At 57.9% G+C, this 22,514-nt stretch overlaps 1 protein-coding gene across 1 annotated transcript in view; it reads right to left on the reverse strand.

Moving 5' to 3' along the window:
- LOC144757386 (T-box transcription factor TBX10-like) overlaps positions 1-22,514 on the reverse strand; it is a 182,699-nt gene that overhangs the window by 46,889 nt on the left and 113,296 nt on the right. Inside the window, exon 2 of the mRNA XM_078646376.1 lies at positions 411-699. Within this exon, the coding sequence (XP_078502502.1) occupies positions 411-699 (289 nt within the window). The remainder of the gene's footprint in view (positions 1-410; positions 700-22,514) is intronic.

Below are 22,514 nucleotides of genomic sequence, written 5' to 3' on the forward strand. Positions count from 1 at the left end.
TCCTTACCCCCCTCTGGCCCCCTTACTTCCCTAAGGGCCCTCTTACCTCCCTTGAGCCCTATACCCTCCCTAAGGGCCCCCGTACCTCCCTCAGGGCCTCCTTACCCCCCTCTGGCCCCCTTACTTCCCTAAGGGCCCTCTTACCTCCATAAAGGCTATCTTACCTCCATTGGGCCCTCCCTAAGGGCCCCTGAACATCCCTCAGGGTCCCCTTACCTCCCTCAAGGCCCTCTTACCCCCTCAGGGCCCTGTTACCCCCTCAGGGCCCTCTTACCCCCTCAGGGCCCTCTTACCTTCCTCAAGGCCCTCCTACCTCCCAAAGGGCCCTCGTACCTCCCTCACGGCCCTCTTACACCCTAAGGGCCCTGTACCTCCCTCTGGCCTTCTTACCCCCCCCAGGGCCCTCTTACCTCCCAGCCTTGGTCACGATCATCTCGGTGCCCAGTCGGTCAAACTCCTCCCAGAGGGCCTGCATCTCCAGCTCCACGCGGACCCCTTGAACCCGGGGGTTCTTCGGGGGGCCCTTGGGTCTTTGTCGGGCTTCACTGCAGTGCTCTTCGCTGTTCACGCCTGACGAGCAGTACCTGCCACAGGCCTGTGGGGGGCAGGTGGAGCTCACAACCCCACACCAGTCGGGACCAGTGGGCACTGGGTAGGCCTCGGCCGAGGTCAGGATGCTCAGGCTGGTGGCTGTGAAGACTGTGGAGACAGAGGAAAGGGGTAAACGAGCATGAACCGGGGGCAAAGGCAAACATCACAGGGACCTGCAAACATCACAGGGTCCTAAAACATCACAAGATCCTAAAACATCACAGGGTCCTAAAACATCACAGGGACCTAAAACATCACAGGGACCTGCAAACATCACAGGGTCCTAAAACATCACAAGATCCTAAAACATCACAGGGTCCTACAAACATCACAGGGTCCTAAAACATCACAGGGGCCTACAAACATCACAGGGACCTAAAACATCACAGGGTCCTACAAACATCACAGGGACCTAAAACATCACAGGGTCCTACAAACATCACAGGGACCTGCAAACATCACAGGGACCTAAAACATCACAGGGTCCTACAAACATCACAGGGCCCTAAAACATCACAAGATCCTAAAACATCACAGGGTCCTACAAACATCACAGGGTCCTGCAAACATCACAGGGGCCTGCAAACATCACAGGGCCCTAAAACATCACAGGGTCCTACAAACATCACAGGGGCCTGCAAACATCACAGGGGCCTGCAAACATCACAGGGACCTGCAAACATCACAGGGACCTAAAACATCACAAGATCCTAAAACATCACAGGGTCCTACAAACATCACAGGGACCTGCAAACATCACAGGGACCTAAAACATCACAGGGGCCTGCAAACATCATATGGTCCTAAAACATCACAGGGTCCTACAAACATCACAGGGACCTAAAACATCACAGGGCCCTACAAACATCACAGGGACCTAAAACATCACAGGGCCCTACAAACATCACAGGGACCTAAAACATCACAGGGTCCTACAAACATCACAGGGTCCTGCAAACATCACAGGGTCCTAAAACATTACAGGGGCCTACAAACATCACAGGGGCCTGCAAACATCACAAGGTCCTAAAACATCACAGGGTCCTGCAAACATCACAGGGGCCTGCAAACATCACAGGGACCTGCAAACATTACAGGGGCCTACAAACATCACAGGGATCTGCAAACATCACAGGGTCCTAAAACATCACAAGATCCTAAAACATCACAGGGTCCTACAAACATCACAGGGTCCTAAAACATCACAGGGTCCTACAAACATCACAGGGACCTAAAACATCACAGGGCCCTACAAACATCACAGGGACCTAAAACATCACAGGGCCCTACAAACATCACAGGGACCTAAAACATCACAGGGTCCTACAAACATCACAGGGTCCTGCAAACATCACAGGGTCCTAAAACATTACAGGGGCCTACAAACATCACAGGGGCCTGCAAACATCACAAGGTCCTAAAACATCACAGGGTCCTGCAAACATCACAGGGGCCTGCAAACATCACAGGGACCTGCAAACATTACAGGGGCCTACAAACATCACAGGGATCTGCAAACATCACAGGGTCCTAAAACATCACAGGGGCCTGCAAACATCACAGGGACCTAAAACATCACAGGGACCTACAAACATCACAGGGTCCTGCAAACATCACAGGGACCTGCAAACATCACAGGGGCCTGCAAACATCACAGGGGCCTGCAAACATCACAGGGTCCTGCAAACATCACAGGGACCTGCAAACATCACAGGGTCCTAAAACATCACAGGGACCTGCAAACATCACAGAGTCCTAAAACATCACAGGGTCCTGCAAACATCACAGGGTCCTGCAAACATCACAGGGGCCTACAAACATCACAGGGTCCTAAAACATCACAGGGACCTGCAAACATCACAGGGGCCTGCAAACATCACAGGGGCCTACAAACATCACAGGGTCCTGCAAACATCACAGGGTCCTAAAACATCACAGGGTCCTAAAACATCACAGGGACCTGCAAACATCACAGGGGCCTGCAAACATCACAGGGTCCTGCAAACATCACAGGGTCCTACAAACATCACAGGGACTTACAAACATCACAGGGTCCTGCAAACATCACAGGGTCCTACAAACATCACAGGGTCCTGCAAACATCACAGGGTCCTACAAACATCACAGGGTCCTGTAAACATCACAGGGGCCTGCAAACATCACAGGGTCCTAAAACATCACAGGGACCTGCAAACATCACAGGGTCCTACAAACATCACAGGGTCCTGTAAACATCACAGGGGCCTGCAAACATCACAGGGTCCTAAAACATCACAGGGGCCTGCAAACATCACAGGGTCCTAAAACATCACAGGGTCCTAAAACATCACAGGGTCCTACAAACATCACAGGGTCCTGCAAACATCACAGGGTCCTAAAACATCATATGGTCCTAAAACATCACAGGGTCCTGCAAACATCACAGGGCCCTAAAACATCACAGGGTCCTGCAAACATCACAGGGACCTGCAAACATCACAGGGTCCTAAAACATCACAGGGTCCTGCAAACATCACAGGGTCCTACAAACATCACAGGGTCCTGTATATATCACAGGGGCCTGCAAACATCACAGGGACCTAAAACATCACAGGGGCCTGCAAACATCACAGGGGCCTGCAAACATCACAGGGTCCTAAAACATCACAGGGACCTGCAAACATCACAGGGTCCTACAAACATCACAGGGTCCTGTAAACATCACAGGGGCCTGCAAACATCACAGGGTCCTAAAACATCACAGGGTCCTGCAAACATCACAGGGTCCTAAAACATCACAGGGTCCTGCAAACATCACAGGGTCCTGCAAACATCACAGGGTCCTAAAACATCATAGGGTCCTAAAACATCACAGGGTCCTGCAAACATCACAGGGCCCTAAAACATCACAGGGTCCTGTAAATATCACAGGGACCTAAAACATCACAGGGTCCTAAAACATCACAGGGTCCTAAAACATCACAGGGTCCTACAAACATCACAGGGTCCTGCAAACATCACAGGGTCCTAAAACATCACAGGGGCCTGCAAACATTACAGGGTCCTAAAACATCACAGGGTCCTGTAAATATCACAGGGACCTAAAACATCACAGGGTCCTACAAACAACACAGGGTCCTACAAACATCACAGGGTCCTAAAACATCACAGGGACCTGCAAACATCACAGGGACCTAAAACATCACAGGGTCCTGCAAACATCACAGGGTCCTGCAATCATCACAGGGCCCTAAAACATCACAGGGGCCTGCAAACATCACAGGGCCCTACAAACATCACAGGGTCCTGCAAACATCACAGGGTCCTAAAACATCACAGGGGCCTGCAAACATCACAGGGTCCTGCAAACATCACAGGGGCCTGCAAACATCACAGGGTCCTGCAAACATCACAGGGTCCTGCAAACATCACAGGGTCCTGCAAACATCACAGGGTCCTGCAAACATCACAGGGTCCTGCAAACATCACAGGGTCCTGCAAACATCACAGGGTCCTGCAAACATCACAGGGGCCTGCAAACATCACAGGGTCCTAAAACATCACAGGGGCCTGCAAACATCACAGGGTCCTGCAAACATCACAGGGTCCTACAAACATCACAGGGTCCTGCAAACATCACAGGGGCCTGCAAACATCACAGGGTCCTGTAAACATCACAGGGGCCTGCAAACATCTCAGGGTCCTAAAACATCACAGGGACCTGCAAACATCACAGGGTCCTACAAACATCACAGGGTCCTGTAAACATCACAGGGGCCTGCAAACATCACAGGGTCCTAAAACATCACAGGGGCCTGCAAACATCACAGGGTCCTAAAACATCACAGGGTCCTAAAACATCACAGGGTCCTACAAACATCACAGGGTCCTGCAAACATCACAGGGTCCTGCAAACATCACAGGGTCCTAAAACATCACAGGGTCCTGCAAACATCACAGGGTCCTAAAACATCACAGGGGCCTGCAAACATCACAGGGCCCTACAAACATCACAGGGTCCTGCAAACATCACAGGATCCTAAAGCATCACAGGGTCCTACAAACATCACAGGGGCCTGCAAACATCACAGGGTCCTACAAACATCACAGGGTCCTACAAACATCACAGGGTCCTGCAAACATCACAGGGTCCTGCAAACATCACAGGATCCTAAAGCATCACAGGGTCCTACAAACATCACAGGGTCTTACAAACATCACAGGGTCCTGCAAACATCACAGGGCCCTACAAACATCACAGGGGCCTGCAAACATCACAGGGTCCTGCAAACATCACAGGGTCCTACAAACATCAAAGGGTCCTACAAACCTCACAGGGTCCTGCAAACATCACAGGGTCCTGCAAACATCACAGGATCCTAAAGCATCACAGGGTCCTACAAACATCACAGGGTCTTACAAACATCACAGGGTCCTGCAAACATCACAGGGTCCTGCAAACATCACAGGGACCTGCAAACATCACAGGGTCCTAAAACATCACAGGGTCCTGCAAACATCACAGGGTCCTACAAACATCACAGGGTCCTGCAAACATCACAGGGTCCTGCAAACATCACAGGATCCTAAAGCATCACAGGGTCCTACAAACATCACAGGGTCTTACAAACATCACAGGGTCCTGCAAACATCACAGGATCCTAAAGCATCACAGGGTCCTACAAACATCACAGGGTCTTACAAACATCACAGGGTCCTGCAAACATCACAGGGCCCTACAAACATCACAGGGGCCTGCAAACATCACAGGGTCCTGCAAACATCACAGGGTCCTACAAACATCACAGGGTCCTACAAACATCACAGGGTCCTGCAAACATCACAGGGTCCTGCAAACATCACAGGATCCTAAAGCATCACAGGGTCCTACAAACATCACAGGGTCTTACAAACATCACAGGGTCCTGCAAACATCACAGGGTCCTGCAAACATCACAGGGACCTGCAAACATCACAGGGTCCTAAAACATCACAGGGTCCTGCAAACATCACAGGGTCCTGCAAACATCACAGGGTCCTACAAACATCACAGGGTCCTGCAAACATCACAGGGTCCTGCAAACATCACAGGATCCTAAAGCATCACAGGGTCCTACAAACATCGGTGAGGATCTGCGCGATACGAGATCTGTGGGTACCCCTCTCAGTGCCTTGGTATGACCCCAGCTCCACAAGAGTAATGTAATTGTAGTCCACCGCAGGAAAGACACAGTCTCAGCGCCAGGATACCCTTTGGGTGGCAGCCGCGCTTAATAAGCAAATAAATACATACATACAAGTGATTCTGCGTGACATCAGGTATGTACGTACCCCTCTGAGGGGCATATTTACAAGTCCCTATCGCCATATGATCGTCACTTTTAACGACTTTCCCTGATACGTGTTAAATGCCACCTTGTAAATAAGGCCCCTTTCACGCTATACTTAGCATGCGTGAAAGAGGTGAGCAACGGGTGTTGTGGTGGGCGTTCCAACACAACACCCATTTATTTTAAACCTGCTCCATATTTACAAGGGTGGTGTAAATATGGGACATTAGCCATTCCCTTTTAAATATGCCCCTTCGTATCTGGGTCTGACCCCCAGCACCGCCAGTGACTCGGTGTGATATGAGTATGCACGTAACCCTCTGAGGGGCATATGTACAACAGAATGACAGAGCGTGGCGTTAAGCAAAATGTGCTAATGCCACGCTCCGCCATTCTGAAAACACAGGGATGCACCATATTTACAAAGATAGGGTGCACCCCTGAATTTCCCCTAGCGCCGGCGGTAAATTAAGCTGCCTAGCACCAACGCAGGCCCCCTTGCAGCATAGTGCAATGGAGCCTGCGTTGGGACGAAGGATTATTTATGTGCCAGACAGTGTCCCTTCCTGCACTTGATCTCAAATGGTGCAGCAGACACTGAAGTTGCAAATTGTCATTCTTTAATGATTGTTTATGTGCAGAAAGGGTCACCTTCCTGCACATAAACTATCATTCATGGCGCTTTGCTGCTTCTATGTGTGCTGCACAATGCAGCACGCAAGGAAACAGCAAAGCAAGGACAAATAACGCATTTCTCCTCACGGCGCCATGTTAAGACCTGGTGTTGTCCTAGTCTTAATGTTGGCGCTTCCCCATCTTTACGTCACGCTTGTAAATAGGTGGCAGCGTCAGAATCAATGGGTGTTGTAGTGGAACACCTAGCACGACACCAATTGCACGCCCCTTTCACGCTATGTATATCGGGAAAGGGGCCTTATTTATAAAGCATTTAATCCATGTTAAGTGGCTTAACGCCACCTAGCAAATAAGGCGAAGCCCGTATCACCACAGGAACGTCACAAAAAGTGATTTCTTGTGGCGATAGTGGCTTGTAAATATGCCCCTTAGTGTCTTGGTCTGATCCCAGCTATACCACTTTGACTTTGTCGCAGGGGAAGAGAGAGAGAGAGAGGTAAAAGAGGAAGAAAGAAGGAGGAAGTTAAACCTACGGAAACAGCGGCAAAGGTAGAACTCAGGGACGAAAAACCCGCAAGACTGAGACAAAGCGTGGAGGGTGGAGGAGAAGGAGGCGTGACGTGGCATCAGGACTTGGCAGCCTTAGTATTCGGCCGCCCTGCCATTCTTTAGTGCCGGCAAAAGGATCCTGAAAAGTCTGGCGGTCCTGCACAATTATAAAAATGTTAATTACAAGTTAAGCATGGAGGGGCAGATTTACAAGCCCCTTGCGCCCCTTTTACGCCGCCGTTGCATCACTTTTGTGACGCAGCGGCGGCGCAAGAGATGCGCCATGGTGCGGGGGTACTTACAACGTGACGCATCTGGGAGATGCGTCACGTTGTAAAGCCCTGCGCCAGAAGGAGGCGTTCCTGCGCAGGGGAGACGTTCCGGCGCAGGAACGGTACCTAAAAGTGGCTGAGTGGAATCTACAAGATTTCACTCAGTCACTTTGGGGCCCATGCTGCGTCAAAACCCTGCGCCTGCTTGAAGCAGGCGTAAGGCTTGACGCAGCATTGTAACAATAGGGCCCCCCAGAGCATTGCTGAAGCTGCGACACGCTTGCGCGGGAACTCCAGCAATGCGCCGCTTTTACGGCACAGATGCGTGACGCATCGGTGCCGTTTTTGCCCCATGGTGCGCCGCATTGTAAATACGGCGCACCAATGGTGGAGGCATGGCGCATAATAACTGGCGCATCCCTGCTGATATGCAGGGATGCGCCAGTTATTGTAAATCTGCCCCTAACTGTCCTCTATCTGGGTCGCCGCGGTCAGTCCTGCCCCCTCATCAGTGGTATAACACAAACTGATGGGGGCCCCCTGCAAAATGTGATGAGTGGCCCTATTGTCTCCCAGATTGCCCAGATACTCATTGGTCTTTGGCTCAATGGGGCCCCTTGATTGGTGGGCCCCCTATGCTTCAGGGGGCCTGCTCAGGAAGTTTTCACTTATTTCTTCATCCATGCATTCACACACATTCTGCAGGGCATGCAATGGCATGGCTTTGAGAGGTGAGGGGGCCCCCCCAAAACAAGGAACCCTGGGGAATCCTTCGCATTGCAGGGGATGCGGGGGTCTCCGATACACCCCTGTCCTCATTGCTCTGAGAGGACCTTAGGATGGCATGAGGCGCTATCCCATTGACTGCCATATTATGATCATTCATTTATCAAACACCCCACGTGCTTCCATACTGGCTGCTGTGGGCCCCCCTACGAGGACGCACACGCCTGGGACTATCAATGGCACATGGTGGAGAGACGGAGAAGGACTTCCTCTGTTTCAAGTCCAACAAACATAGGAACCCCACTTTCCCTTTCTCGACTCTCCGTCTCCCCCTTCCCATAACTCTATCTCCTCCCCAACTTTCTCCTCCAGTGTGTGTTTCTTTCCTCTCTTTCTCGCTCTCTTCCTCTGTGTATCGCCCTCTGACAGGACCTTTATGTTCATTTGTGATCTGCTGGACCTGATACTCGCCAGGCAGTGGAGACTGCTGGAGCTGATACTCGCCAGGTAGTGGGGACTGCTGGAGCTGATACTCGCCAGGCAGTGAGGACTGCTGGACCTCATACTCGCCAGGTAGTGGAGACTGCTGGACCTGATACTCGCCAGGCAGTGGAGACTGCTGGAGCTGATACTCGCCAGGCAGTGGAGACTGCTGGAGCTGATACTCGCCAGGCAGTGGGGACTGCTGGAGCTGATACTCGCCAGGCAGTGAGGACTGCTGGACCTGATACTCGCCAGGCAGTGGGGACTTCTGGAGCTGATACTCGCCAGGTAGTGGGGACTGCTGGACCTGATACTCGCCAGGCAGTGGGGACTGCTGGAGCTGATACTCGCCAGGCAGTGGAGACTGCTGGACCTGATACTCGCCAGGCAGTGGAGACTGCTGGACCTGATACTCGCCAGGCAGTGGGGATTGCTGGACCTGATACTCGCCAGGCAGTGGGGACTGCTGGACCTGATACTCGCCAGGCAGTGGGGACTGCTGGACCTGATACTCGCCAGGCAGTGGGGACTGCTGGAGCTGATACTCGCCAGGCAGTGGGGACTGCTGGACCTGATACTCGCCAGGCAGTGGGGACTGCTGGAGCTGATACTCGCCAGGCAGTGAGGACTGCTGGACCTGATACTCGCCAGGCAGTGGGGACTGCTGGAGCTGATACTCGCCAGGCAGTGGAGACTGCTGGATCTGATACTCGCCAGGCAGTGGAGACTGCTGGACCTGATTCTCGCCAGGCAGTGGGGACTGCTGGAGCTGATACTCGCCAGGCAGTGGAGACTGCTGGAGCTGATACTCGCCAGGCAGTGGGGACTGCTGGAGCTGATACTCGCCAGGCAGTGGAGACTGCTGGACCTGATACTCGCCAGGCAGTGGGGACTGCTGGAGGTGATACTCGCCAGGCAGTGGGGACTGCTGGAGCTGATACTCGCCAGGCAGTGGGGACTGCTGGAGCTGATACTCGCCAGGCAGTGGAGACTGCTGGACCTGATACTCGCCAGGCAGTGGGGACTGCTGGAGCTGATACTCGCCAGGCAGTGGGGACTGCTGGAGCTGATACTCGCCAGGCAGTGGGGACTGCTGGAGCTGATACTCGCCAGGCAGTGGAGACTGCTGGACCTGATACTCGCCAGGCAGTGGAGACTGCTGGACCTGATACCCGCCAGGCAGTGGAGACTGCTGGACCTGATACTCGCCAGGCAGTGGGGACTGCTGGAGCTGATACTCGCCAGGCAGTGGAGACTGCTGGACCTGCTACTCGCCAGGCAGTGAGGACTGCTGGAGCTGATACTCGCCAGGCAGTGGGGACTGCTGGAGCTGATACTCGCCAGGCAGTGGGGACTGCTGGGGGTGATACTCGCCGGGCAGTGGAGACAGCTGGAGCTGATACTCGCCAGGCAGTGGGGACTGCTGGAGGTGATACTCGCCAGGCAGTGGGGACTGCTGGAGCTGATGCTCACCAGGCAGTGGAGACTGCTGGACCTGCTACTCGCCAGGCAGTGAGGACTGCTGGAGCTGATACTCGCCAGGCAGTGGGGACTGCTGGAGCTGATACTCGCCAGGCAGTGGGGACTGCTGGAGGTGATACTCGCCAGGCAGTGGGGACTGCTGGAGCTGATACTCACCAGGCAGTGGAGACTGCTGGACCTGATACTCGCCAGGCAGTGGAGACTGCTGGACCTGCTACTCGCCAGGCAGTGGAGACTGCTGGACCTGATATTTGCCAGGCAGTGGAGATGCTGGACCTGCTACTCGCCAGGCAGTGGGGACTGCTGGAGCTGATACTCGCCAGGCAGTGGAGACTGCTGGACCTGATACTCGCCAGGCAGTGGAGACTGCTGGACCTGATACTCGCCAGGCAGTTGAGACTGCTGGACCTGATACTCGCCAGGCAGTGGAGACTGCTGGAGCTGATACTCGCCAGGCAGTGGAGACTGCTGGACCTGATACTGGCCAGGCAGTGGAGACTGCTGGACCTGATACTCGCCAGGCAGTGGAGACTGCTGGAGCTGATACTCGCCAGGCAGTGGGGACTGCTGGAGCTGACACTCGCCAGGCAGTGGAGACTGCTGGACCTGATACTCGCCAGGCAGTGGGGACTGCTGGAGCTGATACTCGCCAGGCAGTGGAGACTGCTGGACCTGCTACTCGCCAGGCAGTGAGGACTGCTGGAGCTGATACTCGCCAGGCAGTGGGGACTGCTGGAGCTGATACTCGCCAGGCAGTGGGGACTGCTGGGGATGATACTCGCCAGGCAGTGGGGACTGCTGGAGCTGATACTCGCCAGGCAGTGGAGACTGCTGGACCTGATACTCGCCAGGCAGTGGAGACTGCTGGACCTGATACTCGCCAGGCAGTGAGGACTGCTGGACCTGATACCCGCCAGGCAGTGGAGACTGCTGGACCTGATACTCGCCAGGCAGTGGGGACTGCTGGAGCTGATACTCGCCAGGCAGTGGAGACTGCTGGACCTGCTACTCGCCAGGCAGTGAGGACTGCTGGAGCTGATACTCGCCAGGCAGTGGGGACTGCTGGAGCTGATACTCGCCAGGCAGTGGGGACTGCTGGGGGTGATACTCGCCAGGCAGTGGAGACTGCTGGAGCTGATACTCGCCAGGCAGTGGGGACTGCTGGAGGTGATACTCGCCAGGCAGTGGGGACTGCTGGAGCTGATACTCACCAGGCAGTGGAGACTGCTGGACCTGCTACTCGCCAGGCAGTGAGGACTGCTGGAGCTGATACTCGCCAGGCAGTGGGGACTGCTGGAGCTGATACTCGCCAGGCAGTGGGGACTGCTGGAGGTGATACTCGCCAGGCAGTGGGGACTGCTGGAGCTGATACTCACCAGGCAGTGGAGACTGCTGGACCTGATACTCGCCAGGCAGTGGAGACTGCTGGACCTGCTACTCGCCAGGCAGTGGAGACTGCTGGACCTGATATTTGCCAGGCAGTGGAGATGCTGGACCTGCTACTCGCCAGGCAGTGGGGACTGCTGGAGCTGATACTCGCCAGGCAGTGGAGACTGCTGGACCTGATACTCGCCAGGCAGTGGAGACTGCTGGACCTGATACTCGCCAGGCAGTTGAGACTGCTGGACCTGATACTCGCCAGGCAGTGGAGACTGCTGGAGCTGATACTCGCCAGGCAGTGGAGACTGCTGGACCTGATACTGGCCAGGCAGTGGAGACTGCTGGACCTGATACTCGCCAGGCAGTGGAGACTGCTGGAGCTGATACTCGCCAGGCAGTGGGGACTGCTGGAGCTGATACTCGCCAGGCAGTGGAGACTGCTGGACCTGATACTCGCCAGGCAGTGGGGACTGCTGGAGCTGATACTCGCCAGGCAGTGGAGACTGCTGGACCTGCTACTCGCCAGGCAGTGAGGACTGCTGGAGCTGATACTCGCCAGGCAGTGGGGACTGCTGGAGCTGATACTCGCCAGGCAGTGGGGACTGCTGGGGATGATACTCGCCAGGCAGTGGGGACTGCTGGAGCTGATACTCGCCAGGCAGTGGAGACTGCTGGACCTGATACTCGCCAGGCAGTGGAGACTGCTGGACCTGATACTCGCCAGGCAGTGAGGACTGCTGGACCTGCTACTCGCTAAGCAGTCAGTGAGGACTGCTGGAGCTGATACTCGCCAGGCAGTGGGGACTGCTGGAGCTGATACTCGCCAGGCAGTGGGGACTGCTGGAGCTGATACTCGCCAGGCAGTGGGGACTGCTGGAGCTGATACTCACCAGGCAGTGGGGACTGCTGGAGCTGATACTCGCCAGGCAGTGGGGACTGCTGGAGCTGATACTCGCCAGGCAGTGGGGACTGCTGGAGCTGATAGTCGCCAGGCAGTGGGGACTGCTGGAGCTGATACTCGCCAGGCAGTGAGGACTGCTGGAGCTGATACTCGCCAGGCAGTGGGGACTGCTGGAGCTGATACTCGCCAGGCAGTGGGGACTGCTGGAGCTGATACTCGCCAGGCAGTGGGGACTGCTGGAGCTGATACTCGCCAGGCAGTGGAGACTGCTGGACCTGATACTCGCCAGGCAGTGGAGACTGCTGGACCTGCTACTCGCCAGGCAGTGAGGACTGCTGGAGCTGATACTCGCCAGGCAGTGGGGACTGCTGGAACTGATACTCGCCAGGCAGTGGGGACTGCTGGAGGTGATACTCGCCAGGCAGTGGGGACTGCTGGAGCTGATACTCGCCAGGCAGTGGAGACTGCTGGACCTGATACTCGCCAGGCAGTGGAGACTGCTGAACCTGCTACTCGCCAGGCAGTGGAGACTGCTGGACCTGCTACTCGCCAGGCAGTGGAGACTGCTGGAGCTGATACTCGCCAGGCAGTGGGGACTGCTGGAGCTGATACTCGCCAGGCAGTGGGGACTGCTGGAGCTGATACTCGCCAGGCAGTGAGGACTGCTGGAGCTGATACTCGCCAGGCAGTGGGGACTGCTGGAGCTGATACTCGCCAGGCAGTGGGGACTGCTGGAGCTGATACTCGCCAGGCAGTGGGGACTGCTGGAGCTGATACTCGCCAGGCAGTGGAGACTGCTGGACCTGATACTCGCCAGGCAGTGGAGACTGCTGGACCTGCTACTCGCCAGGCAGTGAGGACTGCTGGAGCTGATACTCGCCAGGCAGTGGGGACTGCTGGAGCTGATACTCGCCAGGCAGTGGGGACTGCTGGAGGTGATACTCGCCAGGCAGTGGGGACTGCTGGAGCTGATACTCGCCAGGAGACTGCTGGACCTGATACTCGCTAGCCAGTGGAGACTGCTGGACCTGATACTCGCCAGGCAGTGGAGACTGCTGGACCTGCTACTCGCCAGGCAGTGGAGACTGCTGGACCTGCTACTCGCCAGGCAGTGGAGACTGCTGGACCTGCTACTCGCCAGGCAGTGGAGACTGCTGGACCTGCTACTCGCCAGGCAGTGGAGACTGCTGGACCTGCTACTCGCCAGGCAGTGAGGACTGCTGGAGCTGATACTCGCCAGGCAGTGGGGACTGCTGGAGCTGATACTCGCCAGGCAGTGGGGACTGCTGGAGCTGATACTCGCCAGGCAGTGGGGACTGCTGGAGCTGATACTCGCCAGGCAGTGGGGACTGCTGGAGCTGATACTCGCCAGGCAGTGGAGACTGCTGGACCTGATACTCGCCAGGCAGTGGAGACTGCTGGACCTGATACTCGCCAGGCAGTGAGGACTGCTGGACCTGCTACTCGCTAGGCAGTCAGTGAGGACTGCTGGAGCTGATACTCGCCAGGCAGTGGGGACTGCTGGAGCTGATACTCGCCAGGCAGTGGGGACTGCTGGAGCTGATACTCGCCAGGCAGTGGGGACTGCTGGAGCTGATACTCGCCAGGCAGTGGGGACTGCTGGAGCTGATACTCGCCAGGCAGTGGGGACTGCTGGACCTGATACTCGCCAGGCAGTGGGGACTGCTGGAGCTGATACTCGCCAGGCAGAGGAGACTGCTGGACCTGATACTCGCCAGGCAGTGGAGACTGCTGGACCTGATACTCGCCAGGCAGTGGAGACTGCTGGACCTGATACTCGCCAGGCAGTGGAGACTGCTGGACCTGATACTCGCCAGGCAGTGGGGACTGCTGGAGCTGATACTCGCCAGGCAGTGGAGACTGCTGGACCTGATACTCGCCAGGCAGTGGAGACTGCTGGACCTGATACTCGCCAGGCAGTGGAGACTGCTGGACCTGATACTCGCCAGGCAGTGGAGACTGCTGGAGCTGATACTCGCCAGGCAGTGGAGACTGCTGGACCTGATACTCGCCAGGCAGTGGAGACTGCTGGACCTGATACTCGCCAGGCAGTGGAGACTGCTGGACCTGATACTCGCCAGGCAGTGAGGACTGCTGGACCTGCTACTCGCCAGGCAGTGGAGACTGCTGGACCTGCTACTCGCCAGGCAGTGAGGACTGCTGGACCTGCTACTCGCCAGGCAGTGGAGACTGCTGGAGCTGATACTCGCCAGGCAGTGGAGACTGCTGGAGCTGATACTCGCCAGGCAGTGGGGACTGCTGGAGCTGATACTCGCCAGGCAGTGGGGACTGCTGGAGCTGATACTCGCCAGGCAGTGGGGACTGCTGGAGCTGATACTCGCCAGGCAGTGGGGACTGCTGGAGCTGATACTCGCCAGGCAGTGGGGACTGCTGGAGCTGATACTCGCCAGGCAGTGGAGACTGCTGGACCTGATACTCGCCAGGCAGAGGAGACTGCTGGACCTGATACTCGCCAGGCAGTGGAGACTGCTGGACCTGATACTTGCCAGGCAGTGGAGACTGCTGGACCTGATACTCGCCAGGCAGTGGAGACTGCTGGACCTGATACTCGCCAGGCAGTGGGGACTGCTGGAGCTGATACTCGCCAGGCAGTGGAGACTGCTGGACCTGATACTCGCCAGGCAGTGAGGACTGCTGGAGCTGATACTCGCCAGGCAGTGGGGACTGCTGGAGCTGATACTCGCCAGGCAGTGGGGACTGCTGGAGCTGATACTCGCCAGGCAGTGGGGACTGCTGGAGCTGATACTCGCCAGGCAGTGGAGACTGCTGGAGCTGATACTCGCCAGGCAGTGGAGACTGCTGGACCTGATACTCGCCAGGCAGTGGAGACTGCTGGACCTGATACTCGCCAGGCAGTGGAGACTGCTGGACCTGATACTCGCCAGGCAGTGGAGACTGCTGGACCTGATACTCGCCAGGCAGTGAGGACTGCTGGACCTGCTACTCGCCAGGCAGTGGAGACTGCTGGACCTGCTACTCGCCAGGCAGTGAGGACTGCTGGACCTGCTACTCGCCAGGCAGTGGAGACTGCTGGAGCTGATACTCGCCAGGCAGTGGAGACTGCTGGAGCTGATACTCGCCAGGCAGTGGGGACTGCTGGAGCTGATACTCGCCAGGCAGTGGGGACTGCTGGAGCTGATACTCGCCAGGCAGTGGGGACTGCTGGAGCTGATACTCGCCAGGCAGTGGGGACTGCTGGAGCTGATACTCGCCAGGCAGTGGGGACTGCTGGAGCTGATACTCGCCAGGCAGTGGAGACTGCTGGACCTGATACTCGCCAGGCAGAGGAGACTGCTGGACCTGATACTCGCCAGGCAGTGGAGACTGCTGGACCTGATACTTGCCAGGCAGTGGAGACTGCTGGACCTGATACTCGCCAGGCAGTGGAGACTGCTGGACCTGATACTCGCCAGGCAGTGGGGACTGCTGGAGCTGATACTCGCCAGGCAGTGGAGACTGCTGGACCTGATACTCGCCAGGCAGTGAGGACTGCTGGAGCTGATACTCGCCAGGCAGTGGGGACTGCTGGAGCTGATACTCGCCAGGCAGTGGGGACTGCTGGAGCTGATACTCGCCAGGCAGTGGGGACTGCTGGAGCTGATACTCGCCAGGCAGTGGGGACTGCTGGAGCTGATACTCGCCAGGCAGTGGGGACTGCTGGACCTGATACTCGCCAGGCAGTGGGGACTGCTGGAGCTGATACTCGCCAGGCAGAGGAGACTGCTGGACCTGATACTCGCCAGGCAGTGGAGACTGCTGGACCTGATACTTGCCAGGCAGTGGAGACTGCTGGACCTGATACTCGCCAGGCAGTGGAGACTGCTGGACCTGATACTCGCCAGGCAGTGGAGACTGCTGGACCTGATACTCGCCAGGCAGTGGGGACTGCTGGAGCTGATACTCGCCAGGCAGTGGAGACTGCTGGACCTGATACTCGCCAGGCAGTGGAGACTGCTGGACCTGATACTCGCCAGGCAGTGGAGACTGCTGGAGCTGATACTCGCCAGGCAGTGGAGACTGCTGGACCTGATACTCGCCAGGCAGTGGAGACTGCTGGACCTGATACTCGCCAGGCAGTGGAGACTGCTGGACCTGATACTCGCCAGGCAGTGGAGACTGCTGGACCTGATACTCGCCAGGCAGTGAGGACTGCTGGACCTGCTACTCGCCAGGCAGTGGAGACTGCTGGACCTGCTACTCGCCAGGCAGTGAGGACTGCTGGACCTGCTACTCGCCAGGCAGTGGAGACTGCTGGAGCTGATACTCGCCAGGCAGTGGAGACTGCTGGAGCTGATACTCGCCAGGCAGTGGGGACTGCTGGAGCTGATACTCGCCAGGCAGTGGGGACTGCTGGAGCTGATACTCGCCAGGCAGTGGGGACTGCTGGAGCTGATACTCGCCAGGCAGTGGGGACTGCTTGAGCTGATACTCGCCAGGCAGTGGGGACTGCTGGAGCTGATACTCGCCAGGCAGTGGAGACTGCTGGACCTGATACTCGCCAGGCAGAGGAGACTGCTGGACCTGATACTCGCCAGGCAGTGGAGACTGCTGGACCTGATACTCGCCAGGCAGTGGAGACTGCTGGACCTGATACTCGCCAGGCAGTGGAGACTGCTGGACCTGATACTCGCCAGGCAGTGGAGACTGCTGGACCTGATACTCGCCAGGCAGTGGGGACTGCTGGAGCTGATACTCGCCAGGCAGTGGAGACTGCTGGACCTGATACTCGCCAGGCAGTGGAGACTGCTGGAGCTGATACTCGCCAGGCAGTGGGGACTGCTGGACCTGATACTCGCCAGGCAGTGGAGACTGCTGGACCTGATTTTCGCCAGGCAGTGGAGACTGCTGGACCTGCTACTCGCCAGGCATTGGAGACTGCTGGACCTGCTACTCGCCAGGCAGTGAGGACTGCTGGAGCTGATACTCGCCAGGCAGTGGGGACTGCTGGAGCTGATACTCGCCAGGCAGTGGGGACTGCTGGGGATGATACTCGCCAGGCAGTGGGGACTGCTGGAGCTGATACTCGCCAGGCAGTGGAGACTGCTGGACCTGATACTCGCCAGGCAGTGGAGACTGCTGGACCTGATACTCGCCAGGCAGTGAGGACTGCTGGACCTGCTACTCGCTAAGCAGTCAGTGAGGACTGCTGGAGCTGATACTCGCCAGGCAGTGGGGACTGCTGGAGCTGATACTCGCCAGGCAGTGGGGACTGCTGGAGCTGATACTCGCCAGGCAGTGGGGACTGCTGGAGCTGATACTCACCAGGCAGTGGGGACTGCTGGAGCTGATACTCGCCAGGCAGTGGGGACTGCTGGAGCTGATACTCGCCAGGCAGTGGGGACTGCTGGAGCTGATAGTCGCCAGGCAGTGGGGACTGCTGGAGCTGATACTCGCCAGGCAGTGAGGACTGCTGGAGCTGATACTCGCCAGGCAGTGGGGACTGCTGGAGCTGATACTCGCCAGGCAGTGGGGACTGCTGGAGCTGATACTCGCCAGGCAGTGGGGACTGCTGGAGCTGATACTCGCCAGGCAGTGGAGACTGCTGGACCTGATACTCGCCAGGCAGAGGAGACTGCTGGACCTGCTACTCGCCAGGCAGTGAGGACTGCTGGAGCTGATACTCGCCAGGCAGTGGGGACTGCTGGAACTGATACTCGCCAGGCAGTGGGGACTGCTGGAGGTGATACTCGCCAGGCAGTGGGGACTGCTGGAGCTGATACTCGCCAGGCAGTGGAGACTGCTGGACCTGATACTCGCCAGGCAGTGGAGACTGCTGAACCTGCTACTCGCCAGGCAGTGGAGACTGCTGGACCTGCTACTCGCCAGGCAGTGGAGACTGCTGGACCTGCTACTCGCCAGGCAGTGAGGACTGCTGGAGCTGATACTCCCCAGGCAGTGGAGACTGCTGGACCTGCTACTCGCCAGGCAGTGGAGACTGCTGGACCTGCTACTCGCCAGGCAGTGGAGACTGCTGGACCTGCTACTCACCAGGCCGTGGAGACTGCTGGACCTGATACTCGCCAGGCAGTGGAGACTGCTGGACCTGCTACTCGCCAGGCAGTGGAGACTGCTGGACCTGATACTCGCCAGGCAGTGGAGACTGCTGGACCTGATTGATACTCGCCAGGCAGTGGAGACTGCTGGAGCTGATACTCGCCAGGCAGTGGGGACTGCTGGAGCTGATACTCGCCAGGCAGTGGGGACTGCTGGAGCTGATACTCGCCAGGCAGTGGGGACTGCTGGAGCTGATACTCGCCAGGCAGTGGGGACTGCTGGAGCTGATACTCGCCAGGCAGTGGGGACTGCTGGAGCTGATACTCGCCAGGCAGTGGGGACTGCTGGAGCTGATACTCGCCAGGCAGTGAGGACTGCTGGAGCTGATACTCGCCAGGCAGTGGGGACTGCTGGAGCTGATACTCGCCAGGCAGTGGGGACTGCTGGAGCTGATACTCGCCAGGCAGTGGGGACTGCTGGAGCTGATATTTGCCAGGCAGTGGAGACTGCTGGACCTGATACTCGCCAGGCAGTGGAGACTGCTGGACCTGCTACTCGCCAGGCAGTGAGGACTGCTGGAGCTGATACTCGCCAGGCAGTGGGGACTGCTGGAGCTGATACTCGCCAGGCAGTGGGGACTGCTGGAGGTGATACTCGCCAGGCAGTGGGGACTGCTGGAGCTGATACTCGCCAGGAGACTGCTGGACCTGATACTCGCTAGCCAGTGGAGACTGCTGGACCTGATACTCGCCAGGCAGTGGAGACTGCTGGACCTGCTACTCGCCAGGCAGTGGAGACTGCTGGACCTGCTACTCGCCAGGCAGTGGAGACTGCTGGACCTGCTACTCGCCAGGCAGTGGAGACTGCTGGACCTGCTACTCGCCAGGCAGTGGAGACTGCTGGACCTGCTACTCGCCAGGCAGTGAGGACTGCTGGAGCTGATACTCGCCAGGCAGTGGGGACTGCTGGAGCTGATACTCGCCAGGCAGTGGGGACTGCTGGAGCTGATACTCGCCAGGCAGTGGGGACTGCTGGAGCTGATACTCGCCAGGCAGTGGGGACTGCTGGAGCTGATACTCGCCAGGCAGTGGAGACTGCTGGACCTGATACTCGCCAGGCAGTGGAGACTGCTGGACCTGATACTCGCCAGGCAGTGAGGACTGCTGGACCTGCTACTCGCTAGGCAGTCAGTGAGGACTGCTGGAGCTGATACTCGCCAGGCAGTGGGGACTGCTGGAGCTGATACTCGCCAGGCAGTGGGGACTGCTGGAGCTGATACTCGCCAGGCAGTGGGGACTGCTGGAGCTGATACTCGCCAGGCAGTGGGGACTGCTGGAGCTGATACTCGCCAGGCAGTGGGGACTGCTGGACCTGATACTCGCCAGGCAGTGGGGACTGCTGGAGCTGATACTCGCCAGGCAGAGGAGACTGCTGGACCTGATACTCGCCAGGCAGTGGAGACTGCTGGACCTGATACTCGCCAGGCAGTGGAGACTGCTGGACCTGATACTCGCCAGGCAGTGGAGACTGCTGGACCTGATACTCGCCAGGCAGTGGGGACTGCTGGAGCTGATACTCGCCAGGCAGTGGAGACTGCTGGACCTGATACTCGCCAGGCAGTGGAGACTGCTGGACCTGATACTCGCCAGGCAGTGGAGACTGCTGGACCTGATACTCGCCAGGCAGTGGAGACTGCTGGAGCTGATACTCGCCAGGCAGTGGAGACTGCTGGACCTGATACTCGCCAGGCAGTGGAGACTGCTGGACCTGATACTCGCCAGGCAGTGGAGACTGCTGGACCTGATACTCGCCAGGCAGTGGAGACTGCTGGACCTGATACTCACCAGGCAGTGAGGACTGCTGGACCTGCTACTCGCCAGGCAGTGGAGACTGCTGGACCTGCTACTCGCCAGGCAGTGAGGACTGCTGGACCTGCTACTCGCCAGGCAGTGGAGACTGCTGGAGCTGATACTCGCCAGGCAGTGGAGACTGCTGGAGCTGATACTCGCCAGGCAGTGGGGACTGCTGGAGCTGATACTCGCCAGGCAGTGGGGACTGCTGGAGCTGATACTCGCCAGGCAGTGGGGACTGCTGGAGCTGATACTCGCCAGGCAGTGGGGACTGCTGGAGCTGATACTCGCCAGGCAGTGGGGACTGCTGGAGCTGATACTCGCCAGGCAGTGGAGACTGCTGGACCTGATACTTGCCAGGCAGAGGAGACTGCTGGACCTGATACTCGCCAGGCAGTGGAGACTGCTGGACCTGATACTCGCCAGGCAGTGGAGACTGCTGGACCTGATACTCGCCAGGCAGTGGAGACTGCTGGACCTGATACTCGCCAGGCAGTGGAGACTGCTGGACCTGATACTCGCCAGGCAGTGGGGACTGCTGGAGCTGATACTCGCCAGGCAGTGGAGACTGCTGGACCTGATACTCGCCAGGCAGTGAGGACTGCTGGAGCTGATACTCGCCAGGCAGTGGGGACTGTTGGAGCTGATACTCGCCAGGCAGTGGGGACTGCTGGAGCTGATACTCGCCAGGCAGTGGGGACTGCTGGAGCTGATACTCGCCAGGCAGTGGGGACTGCTGGAGCTGATACTCGCCAGGCAGTGGGGACTGCTGGACCTGATACTCGCCAGGCCGTGGGGACTGCTGGAGCTGATACTCGCCAGGCAGAGGAGACTGCTGGACCTGATACTCGCCAGGCAGTGGAGACTGCTGGACCTGATACTCGCCAGCCAGTGGAGACTGCTGGACCTGATACTCGCCAGGCAGTGGAGACTGCTGGACCTGATACTCGCCAGGCAGTGGAGACTGCTGGACCTGATACTCGCCAGGCAGTGGGGACTGCTGGAGCTGATACTCGCCAGGCAGTGGAGACTGCTGGACCTGATACTCGCCAGGCAGTGGAGACTGCTGGACCTGATACTCGCCAGGCAGTGAGGACTGCTGGACCTGATACCCGCCAGGCAGTGGAGACTGCTGGACCTGATACTCGCCAGGCAGTGGGGACTGCTGGAGCTGATACTCGCCAGGCAGTGGAGACTGCTGGACCTGCTACTCGCCAGGCAGTGAGGACTGCTGGAGCTGATACTCGCCAGGCAGTGGGGACTGCTGGAGCTGATACTCGCCAGGCAGTGGGGACTGCTGGGGGTGATACTCGCCAGGCAGTGGAGACTGCTGGAGCTGATACTCGCCAGGCAGTGGGGACTGCTGGAGGTGATACTCGCCAGGCAGTGGGGACTGCTGGAGCTGATACTCACCAGGCAGTGGAGACTGCTGGACCTGATACTCGCCAGGCAGTGGAGACTGCTGGAGCTGATACTCGCCAGGCAGTGGAGACTGCTGGACCTGATACTGGCCAGGCAGTGGAGACTGCTGGACCTGATACTCGCCAGGCAGTGGAGACTGCTGGAGCTGATACTCGCCAGGCAGTGGGGACTGCTGGAGCTGATACTGGCCAGGCAGTGGAGACTGCTGGACCTGATACTCGCCAGGCAGTGGAGACTGCTGGAGCTGATACTCGCCAGGCAGTGGGGACTGCTGGAGCTGATACTCGCCAGGCAGTGGAGACTGCTGGACCTGATACTCGCCAGGCAGTGGGGACTGCTGGAGCTGATACTCGCCAGGCAGTGGAGACTGCTGGACCTGCTACTCGCCAGGCAGTGAGGACTGCTGGAGCTGATACTCGCCAGGCAGTGGGGACTGCTGGAGCTGATACTCGCCAGGCAGTGGGGACTGCTGGGGATGATACTCGCCAGGCAGTGGGGACTGCTGGAGCTGATACTCGCCAGGCAGTGGAGACTGCTGGACCTGATACTCGCCAGGCAGTGGAGACTGCTGGACCTGATACTCGCCAGGCAGTGAGGACTGCTGGAGCTGATACTCGCCAGGCAGTGGGGACTGCTGGAGCTGATACTCGCCAGGCAGTGGGGACTGCTGGAGCTGATACTCGCCAGGCAGTGGGGACTGCTGGAGCTGATACTCGCCAGGCAGTGGGGACTGCTGGAGCTGATACTCGCCAGGCAGTGGGGACTGCTGGAGCTGATACTCGCCAGGCAGTGGGGACTGCTGGAGCTGATAGTCGCCAGGCAGTGGGGACTGCTGGAGCTGATACTCGCCAGGCAGTGAGGACTGCTGGAGCTGATA

This window comes from Lissotriton helveticus, chromosome 1_1 (genome assembly GCF_964261635.1).
Source record: "Lissotriton helveticus chromosome 1_1, aLisHel1.1, whole genome shotgun sequence".
NCBI lineage: Eukaryota > Metazoa > Chordata > Amphibia > Caudata > Salamandridae > Lissotriton > Lissotriton helveticus.